At 24.3% G+C, this 10,594-nt stretch overlaps 1 protein-coding gene across 2 annotated transcripts; it reads right to left on the reverse strand.

The window, feature by feature from the left end:
• Positions 1-1,663: 1,663 nt before the first annotated feature.
• LOC122505578 (arfaptin-2) lies at positions 1,664-10,244 on the reverse strand. 2 transcript variants are annotated; one of them, XM_043617297.1, is made up of 6 exons: positions 10,018-10,244; positions 8,121-8,325; positions 7,874-8,038; positions 4,425-4,746; positions 4,179-4,356; positions 1,664-4,019 (listed from the first exon to the last, which is right to left on the reverse strand). In XM_043617297.1, the coding sequence occupies exons 2-6, from the start codon at positions 8,290-8,292 to the stop codon at positions 3,867-3,869; spliced, it is 990 nt and encodes a 329-aa protein (XP_043473232.1). In that variant the 5' UTR covers positions 8,293-8,325; positions 10,018-10,244; the 3' UTR covers positions 1,664-3,866. The 2 variants fall into 2 exon arrangements, with proteins under 2 accessions (XP_043473232.1, XP_043473242.1); XM_043617307.1 differs by lacking the exon at positions 10,018-10,244 and adding an exon at positions 8,542-8,756.
• Positions 10,245-10,594: the final 350 nt, after the last annotated feature.

The following is a 10,594-nucleotide window of genomic DNA, read 5'->3' on the forward strand; positions in this document are numbered from 1 at the left end:
CTTTGCAGAAATTCAATTATTTTCAAAATTTTTTTTTAAAATTCTTCTCAAAATTTCAATTATCTTTATAAATATCAAAATTCTTCTGCAAAATTCAATTACTTTTAAACATTTTTTTAGAAAAATCTGTTCAAAATTTCAATTATCTTTATAAATAATAAAATTCTTCTCTGAAATTTAATTAATTGTAAAAATTTTAATAAAATTCTTGTCAAAAATTCAATTATCTTTATAAATAAAAAAAATCATCCTAGAAATTCTATTATTTTCAAAATTTTTTTTAAATTCCTCGTCAAAATTTTATTTATCTTCATGAATAATAAAATTCATCCTGAAAATTTAATTATTTTCAAATGTTCTGATAAAATTCTTTGCAAAATTCAATTATCTTCAAAAGTAAGAAAATTCTTCGCAGAAATTCAATTATTTTCAAAAATTTTTTTAAAATTGTCCTCACAATTTCAATTATTTTTTTAAATATCAAAATTCTTCTGCAAAATTCAATTACTTTTAAACATTTTTAAAAATATCTGTTCAAAATTTTAGTAAAATTCTTGTCAAAATTTCAATTATCTTTATAAATAATAAAATTCATCCTAGAAATTCTATTATTTTCAAATTTTTTTTTAAATTTCTCGTCAAAAGTTTATTTATCTTCATGAATAATAAAATTCATCCTGGAAATTTAATTATTTAATTTTCAAAAGTTCTGATAAAATTCTTTGCAAAATTCAATTATCTTCAAAAGTAAGAAAATTCTTCGCAGAAATTCAATTATTATAAAAAGTTTTTTTTTAAATTCTTCTCAAAATTTCAATTATCTTTGTAAATATCAAAATTCTTTTGCAAAATTCAATTACTTATTAATGTTTTATAAATTTCTTCCCAATAATTAAATTATTTTCATAAAAAATAATTACAATTTTTTTATAGTCTTATAATATAAAATAATGATTTTATCACTCGGTCATTTTTAAATAATATATTTATTATAAAACATGAAGACATCGATTGCTCCGAGTCGAAGACTCGGAGTGATCGATTACTTCATGTTTTATAACAATTTTTTATAAGTTGTTTAAATTTAAAAAGGTTTGAATTTGAAATCAGAGGCAAGTTTCCGAAAATTATTATGCTCGATAGATATATAAATATAAATTTGATTATAATTTGTTGAAACCTTCAAGTAATTTATTCACAAAAAGCGATGTCTCGTACACAGCATACTCACACATACACATAAATAAAATCTGAAAAATTGATCTTCATATCGAAATACAATTATTTCAGTTAAAATTCATTTAAACAACTATTCTTCACAAACTTATAAATGAAAATTAATTTAAGAAATTGCCTTATAACGTAACAAAACCTATTGTTTATATTTATACTTGTTGGAATGTTAAATTCTTTTTCGTTCTTAAATTCAAAACAGTAGAACATTCTAAGTCAATAATTATTTCAAATCAAGCAAACTAACAATCTACGCAAACTGTGCAAGGAATCATCAGTGTAATATTAATCAAAAAGTTTGCAATTCATTTCCACTGCAAACTATGTGTTTTTTTTTTATTGAAATCATATTAAAATGACATTGTTGTGAAATTTTTTTAATCGTTAACATTATTTTTTAGAAAGGATACATCAAGAAAAGTTGAGAATATTTTAAAATTTAGAATTAATTTATTGATAAATATTGAAATACAGTTTTATTTGAAAGTTTAAATATTGTATTTAATGCTTTGCCATTTAATGTATAATTTGTATTTAACGTTTCACTAAGTTTTTACTAGTTTTTTCTCGTCCCGATTTTGTGTGATAAATAACAGAAAATCAATATTTTTGACGCCTTGGTCATTTCTTTCGAATGCGAATTCTTTTGCACAAATTGAGTGAAATTCAATCGAATATACAAAGAGCTTGACTGAATAAAAAAAAAATAATAATTTCTATTAAAAAATCTTAATTCGTTTCAATTAGTTTTCATTTACTGGGAATTTAATTAATTTTGCTAAATTTTGAAAGGATAGTTTCTCTACAGTCACAGCAAACAATTTTTAACTAAGTTTATGGAAAAAACGCAAAATTTTAGTAATTAGTATTTTATAAAAACTTTTATCACCATCGCAGTGAGAATTCTTAAAAACAGTTTTTTAATTTAAAGTTATGTCAATTGAACCGCTTTACGATTTTTTGATGATTTTTAGTTTCAACAGTTTCAACAAATGATAAAAGTCGACAATGATGTGAAAATCATTATCTGATATGAATGCTATTATCATTCTTGATAATAAATATAAATCAATAAATTAGAGAGATAAATATGCGAAGCTTTACAGTATTAATAAATAGTATTTTTTATTTTTTTTGTTGGTTATATAGCCCAATATTGGCTTTTGCAAAGCAGGTAGCCAAGAACACAAATAAATAGTATTTTAATTTCTAAATTAAGTTTTGCGGTTTACTTATGGTTGGCAATCCTAAAGGTGAGTTCAATTCGACTAAGACAATGAGATAGAGAAGGACGGAGATTGTTTCGTCCTTTTTTTATCTCATTGTTGGACTCACCTTTAGGAAAACTTTGTAAAACTGTGAATATTCTCGCAGCACCGACCAAATTGTGTTCTATTTTCTCAAATTATACATAGCGTTAGAAAATGATGTACATTACATGAAATGATACGAAAATACATTCATTTATTTTAAAATAAACAGTTTCACTGGATTTAAATAGAAAAAAAGTATATAAATTTAATTTAAAATAACTTTTTTTTTTAATTTTCATAATCATTTCAAGTTAACTTAGGTAATCGTTTCTGTCTAAAATTTCAGAAAATAGAGATAATCGGTGCTTTTAGTTTATAGTATTCGTTAAGAATAAGAAATTATATAATTTCATATTAATATTTACATTTGTATTCACATATTTGTCTTTATATTTCCCCATAAATTGTGTATAATATATTAAACTCTATATTTTCTAATTAAATAAAACATCAATAACAATAGGTATATATTAATATGCGTAGAAACGTTAGCAATGGACGACGCGACGTAAATGTTACAGAACATTTATAAACGTTTCAGAAATGTGTGTAGATTCGATAAAAATTACAATAAATAAAAAAAGACGTATTCTTACAAATAACTTGACAAATGATAGATTTATGAGTTACGTTAGCATTTAGAGAAAGTCAGCTTGCCTGATTTGAAATGTGGGTTACAAATTTAATACGAATAAACTGTTCGTTTAAAAGTTAACAAACTGTTTTGTAAAAACTGATGTTTCTTTAATGAAAAAGGATCAGTTTATACTGTAATTCTGAATGGCATTAAAAACATGGACAACTTTGAACTTTCTGTTTCGGAGTATTGTTCGACATATTTACTGATTTAGGACTCATTTGTATATTAGCTTACTGCTGATAACTTACATTTTGGTATACGCACTTTTTTCTTACTAATATTTATATATACGTCATTTTGTCAAGATTTTAGCAATTTCGTAGTTTTTTTTTGTTGGCTAATACTTTAAATTTTAGACTTTTCTTCACCATATAACAGCTTACTGTTGGGCTTATAAAAAAAAAATGGCGTTGCAATTTTTTTTAATCTTTGAGGAAAGATACTTTAAAATATGTTTTTCTACTATCTTCAAGCTAAAGAAAAGTTTTCAGTGTTTGTATCCACTCACGCGTATAAATGAAATTAATGTCGAATCGCGTAAAACATATACATTTGTTTTAAGTACAACTTCAACACTAATATGAGGTGCTTGTCACTTAAATAAAACATTTAATCTCTATTATATGAAAATCAGCTTTAAAAAGTATAATAAATTATTATAAAACATTTCACTTCTGAGACTATTGTTCCAACCAGGATGGAAACGATGAATTTGGTGATTTTACTTTTATATTAAATTGTTTCAGAGTCGCTTCCAATGCAGATTGATTTCCTGAAAAGTAGGCCGAAACTGCATTGTGGAATAAAAGTAATTGCTTGTGCATCACTTTAATCTGAAAAAATAAAATTAGTTACATTTCTTCTGCAATATGATTAATTAAACTATTATTACTCTTGTTACACTTCTTTTTAAATATTACTATTGAGTCACAATTTTTGAAAACAAGTAAAAAAAAAGTCATAACATTCGAGGCCTAAACTCAAATACTTACTCTATTTTCATCTAAAAATTTCAATTTAATTGAGACATCTGAGCGCAGTTTCTCAAAATGCTGTTTATGCTGCTCATAATTCGCTTGGGCTTCCTCCAATCTTATAACGTTGCTGCCATCTACTTTCGCAGCTTGAGTCAATAGTTCAAGATCGGTTCTGTACGCATCATACTCTACTCTAAAATAGAAAATTACTTAAATAAATAAATAAATCATTATTAAGCATAATAATTATAGAGTGCCTACCTTGCCGTTTCGTACTGTTTCACAGTCAGTAACGTATCTTCAATTGTTTTATTGCACAAAGTGTTTACCGATGAAATAAAAAAAGTTAAGGCACCGAGAAGAGTTTCACCATTTTTAGTTAAATTTCTCTGTGTCTCAGAATTGTATAAAAATTCTTCTTGCAACTCTGGCGATTTCTGAGCTAGATCTGAGAATGCTTCTCCTAGTGCGTGCTGCGTTTGAACAACGTGATAGAAATGAGATGACAAGGCTCGTGATAATCGTAAAATATTACAATATTTACGTTGAGTTTCTCGCAGTAAGTCTATTTGAGATTCCAATTCTGAAAAAATCGATTTTTGTCGAAGGGTGAGCATTTTTTTTCAAAGAGGAACCACAATTTTATACAAGGTTGTCACAAAAATTTAATTTTGCTTTTCCCTACTTTCCAGGCAAAATTTTGACTTTTTTCCTGACCCTAAAGAATATTCTGATTCACTCTCAAAATTATTAGATACTTAAAAAAAAATGTTTTCTAAAATTATTGTGTTTATTCTTGAAATCTAATTTTACTTGAATATTTCAAAATTAATTCAATTTTAAAAGAGTTGCGTTTACAATTTTCATAAGTAGATGAACTTCAAAAGGTTTTAATTTCAAATTTTGTAAAATTTCAATTTTAAATGAATTTAATTATAAATTTTAAGAAACCTAGATTTTTAAAAAATTTTAAAAACGAAAATTTTTCTGAAATGAGTTAAATTTGTTAATATATATATTTAGTTGATTATTAAAAATAATGGATTTATAGAAGAATTTTAATTAAAAACACTAAAACAAATTGAATTTTGAAGCAATTACAAATGATTGCAAAAATTCAATTATTTTAAAAAATTGTAAAATTCTTCTCAGAAATTCAATTATTTTCAAAAACTTTCCTCAATTCAATGATTTTTAATTTCTACTACTTTAATAAAAATGCACAAAAAAATTCAATTAGTTAAAAAATATTTTAACAAAATTCTACGCAAACATTTCATTATTTTCATAAATAATCAAAATTTCCCAGGAATTCAATTATTTAAAAACCTTTACATATATTTTCAATACATTTTTAATTGAATTTATTCAAAGAATTAAATTATTTTCAAAAAATTCAATTTCTTTCAAAATAATTTTAATACAATTCTTCGTATAAATTTAATTAATTTAAAAAATTTGTCAAAATTCAATTATTTTCAATGTCTACTATTTCAACAAATTTCACAAAAGAATTGAATTATTCAAAAAGAAATTTTAATAAAATTCGTTTCAAGAATTCAATTATTTTCAAAATTAATATAATTTTTCGCAGAAATTTAATTATGTTCAAAATTTTTTCAAAAATTCTCGTCAAATTTTAATTATCTTTATAAATAATAAAATTTTTCTCCAAAATGAAATTATTTTCAAAAATTTTTAATTTAATTTAATTATTTGTAATACAATTTTCATTAAATTTCTCGAAAAATGAAATTATTCTTAAAAATTTTATTAAAATTTTTTGATAAAATTCTTTATGAAAATTCAATATTAAGAAACATTGAATTATTTAATAAAATATTTATTTTTAAATTTAAATAATTATAGCGTGGATTTTTAAAAATAATTACATTTTCAAAAGGTTTCAAATTGAAGTCTTTGAAAATTTAAACTTTCATACTTTTAATTAAGAATTCTGTTGAATTAATTTTTTTTCAAAAAGTTTAATGGAATTTTTTAATTAAATTATTTGAAGTTTTTAATTTCTAATATATTTAATTGAAGAATGTCAGAATAATCGAAATTTTGTAAAATTAAATTGTAAACAAAAGGATTTGAAAATTAACAAAGAACTTTTTCAAAAATTATTTTTAAAAAATTGACTTAAAGAAGAATTTTAGTTGAAAATTTTAAAAATGAATAGTCGAAATAATAAAAATAATTTTTGAAGAAATTACAGTAACAAAGTAGCAATTTTCAATTATTATAAAACATGAAGAAAGCGATGTTCATGTTTTATAATAATATTCTTATGTGTTATTGAATATAGAACTTTAAAAGTTTAAAACTTTTGAAAATCTTAATTTCTATGAAAAAATAATAATGATTAAATATTTAGTTTTGTTTTGTCTGGAAATCAGGGAGTTATTTACACCCAGAGAAAAAAGTTATTTATTTTAACTAAAAGTGTATATTTAAGAAAAATTTATTTGTTGCAAATAAATATTTTATTTAAAATAAATAAACTAATATTTATTTCAAATAAATGCACTAATTAATCTAAAATAAAGAAATATATTTGCAATTTATGAAATAGTATATTTGTAGCAAATAAAAAATATATTTGATTCAAATAAATGTTTGTTTGACTTATAAGTAGACGCCTGCGCATATTGCATTGCTATAGTAAAACAATAAGATGTTTTGCTTTTAACAGTTTAACGCGTACAATTATAAGAGGTTTATTCATCATGAATAGTTAACAAATTTAATTGATTTAAGTACAGAATTTTTCTTTTTAAGTGAAAATTTTAATTAGTACAAAGCGTACAAAGTAACAGATTTGTATGTGATTTCATTTACATTTTAGTGTCTTATTTGAGATTTTGTGAGAAAAATGTGACAGTGGACTTTTACATATGAAGTGAAAAAGTAAAGTAAAATGACTAACAATAAAAAAACCTGACTTTATTTAACAAATATTCTTATAAAAATAAACATTTATTTTAATGAATATTAAAAGTTCCATTAGTGATTGTGATTGTTAAATTTATTTGAAGGTTATAAGTGAATTTTAATATTTTAGAATGCTTACAGGATTTATTAAAATGAAAAGTGTTTTTTATTTGTTCTAAATATAAAATATATTTAAAGAAAATATAAAATTTTTTTCATTTAAATAAAAATGGATATTTAAACGAAATATATTAATTCAAATAAAAAATATTATTTGAGCTAAATAAAAGTTTAGTTGGTTCTGTGACAAATATCCTTTTTTATTTGTTTGAAATAAATTTTATTTAATTCAAATAAATCATTTCTCTAGGTGATAATTTGGTAAAATGTAAATGTATTTTAAAAACCTGGAAATATTCCGTTCTTAACCTGGAGAACCTGGAAAAGTCAGTGAATTTGAAAAGAGCAAAAGCGTGACAACCCTGTTATTATAATTGTTTGTGAATTAAAAAGTTTTGCAATCTAACAAGATGAAAATGGTTTTTATTATTATTTGTTGCTCTTGTTTGACATTAATTTGTTATTAAATATGTTAGTAACAATATTTTTGTCCTAAAAAAGCGGAAATAAGGTTATTAAAAAGTCAGGAAATGTTTTTTTCAATCCTTGCTGGACAAGGATGGTTCCCCAGAAAGGACACTTGGCTATCCATCGTGACTCACAATGACATAAGCGGCAAAGAGTTAAAGGAATTCATAAATATAAATATTTACCTGAATCCACTGTGCGAGACGTCTTTCCAAGTTTTTCATACATAAGCTGTTTAGTACACTTATACGTTGAAATACTCCAGTTTCTAATACTTTCAATTTTACTATGAGCTGACCGCATAGTTTGCGTGTCTCCATTTTGAAGGGGAGAACTTGGCGATAAAGGCACTAAAATTAGGAAGAAATGGACAAATTAGAACGATAATTTTATCACAGCATAATTATAATGTTCGTACTGTGCATCACTTACGGGACTTGGAAGTTGGACTCCCAAGTGTTAAATTCATTGTCGCCGGTCGCTGTTGCACATCACTCAAGCGATTTTTCTGAATATGTGGTGGAGGAGTGCCACTGTGAATTGCACTGGCACTTTCATTAAGAGACGGCGCGTCTTTCAACATTTCGTGAATACTTCGTTCCATGCCAATCACTTAGTATCTTCTTATGACATGCTTCTGTAATTCATCAAACAAATCTACAGCGTAAAATCAAATTCAAAAACTAAAGTTTTCGTTAAGATCTGTTTTATATATTTCAAAAATTACAAATGCCCACTCAGTTCAAATTGACTGAAAGCAAATATTACATTTATTGTGAATAGTTCAAGATTTGTTTTCCTTAACTAAAAAAAATTACCTTCTGAAACTTTATACGAATAAATGTAATATTACCAAGTTTGAAGCAATTCGGCGAGGATGCACCGAAAACATTTCATTTTCCGCTAAACTGGCACATGTATTTTTTTAGACATAAATACAAAATATTTTATCCAACTAAATACTTTTCAAATAATTCTTTTCAGCTTATCTTATCAACTTTTCTAATAATAGTCGTGTTTCTGAAATCTAATTTCTTTTAAGCTTTAATCTATCAAAGTCATTTGTCATAATTATCGTTCATTTCAACTATAATTTGAATCTATTTGTGGCATATTCAGTTTTGAGAAATTTAAATCTTCTTAAACAATGTACAATGGATTTTGATGTTAACGTTTCGCCCAAATTATGAGAAATCGATATAATGGAAGATTGTATGTAATATAAGTAATTAATATGCTATATATGTCATTTCAAAGAAACAAAAACAAGTTCCAAGAAGGAAGATAAACTTTTAAAAATCTAAAATTTTGGAAAACAAGACTTTTTTTAAAATTTTATTAAGTAATTTAAAAAGTCACATAACCTACTTAGAGCATTAAAAAATGCTTCGATTGATCTATTTTTGAACCTAATTCGATCAGAATTTTATAAAAGCAGAAGTGTTTAATGTAATAAAATTTTTGTAAGAATAAAAAAATAAATTGATCGAAAAAAATCTTCATGAGGAAGCAAAGTGTTCAAGAAATGAAAACAATAAATTCGTCTTGGCGACAGTTAAAAATCATTATTGCCAAAGTTAATTTTATAATATTCTCAGTAAATTTTATTGAAAAATTAGTAAAATATACTTTAAATTTACTAAAATTTATTCCGGAAAAAATGCAATTTGTCAAAAATTCCAAACAATTTGAATTGTGCACAGAAGTAAAAGTTAATTTTACATTTTTTAAGTTTCAAAAAACAAAAATTTTTCCAAAGTTTGTGAAAAGTAAAAATTTTTTTCTTGAAGCAAAAGCAATAATTTTTCCACCTTACAAAAAAATGATAATTTTTATAAGTTTTTCTTAAAAATAAGAGGAAAAGGGGACAAATGTATGAGCTATGGTGTTTTAGGGGATTTTAATTTAAGGGGAGAAAAAAGGGGATTATGTGAATTGGGGACAACTGTGATCCCTGTTAATTAAATAAACTGGGTTATAAAATTGTAGGTTTACTAGAATTAGCACATTAGTTTAGAGGAGGTGTGTGACTGAAAATTTGGACTGTCCTTTAATTCGTATCTGTCAAAGAAATAAATACTCTGTGGAAATGACTGATAATAAAAATCCAATTCACAACATTTAAAATGTATAAATACATTTCCAATTTGCACTTAATTGTCTCACTCACATAATTATATGTAAACACGTAACATAACCTTACGCACATTTTCGAAATTGTTATATAAATTTGTCACTTTAAGTTACAAATTTGTTATAATGTTTACAATGTGTAATATATAACTAATTTTAACTAATGTGTAGGTGATTAAAACAATTCAATACAAACCTTTCCAATCAGTCGATTAAAATTTTAGTGTATACTATTTGTACACTTTCTATTATATTATTATGCTGAAAAATTTACATACAAAACTTTTTTATTAGTAAATATATTCTACTAATGTGAAGTCATTAAATTACACAATTCATCTTCTAAAGATGTTATTTACAAATTAGTAAATAATTTTTTTCTCAAACTTGTGTTGTTCTGTAGAAGAACAAGAAAACTAGACAAACTAGACTAGACAGGGCAGGACGGCGATAACATAAGTGGTGGTGGTGATGCAAAAGCAGTCTCATAAAGGTGGTTAATCCAGAGTGCATGTCACTGCGCAGTAGTAATGTTTTGGTGTTTCGCGCATCTTTACAAAGTTGTGAAAGAACCAACAACTTCTTCTTGGGCAGAACATTCAGACTGCGGCGTCTACAATAGAAAAAATTATGTAGAAGAAAAATGTGTTGTTTGTTGGTAAACAAAATTATAAAAAATAACAAAAAATGTTATTTTTTCTGTTGTAGACGCAGCCTTAAATTATTTATATAATGCTCATTCTACACTTAATGGCATGAAGGTGCATTTACAT

This window comes from Leptopilina heterotoma, unplaced genomic scaffold, assembly GCF_015476425.1.
Source record: "Leptopilina heterotoma isolate Lh14 unplaced genomic scaffold, ASM1547642v1 Lhet_113, whole genome shotgun sequence".
NCBI classification, from domain to species: Eukaryota; Metazoa; Arthropoda; class Insecta; order Hymenoptera; family Figitidae; genus Leptopilina; species Leptopilina heterotoma.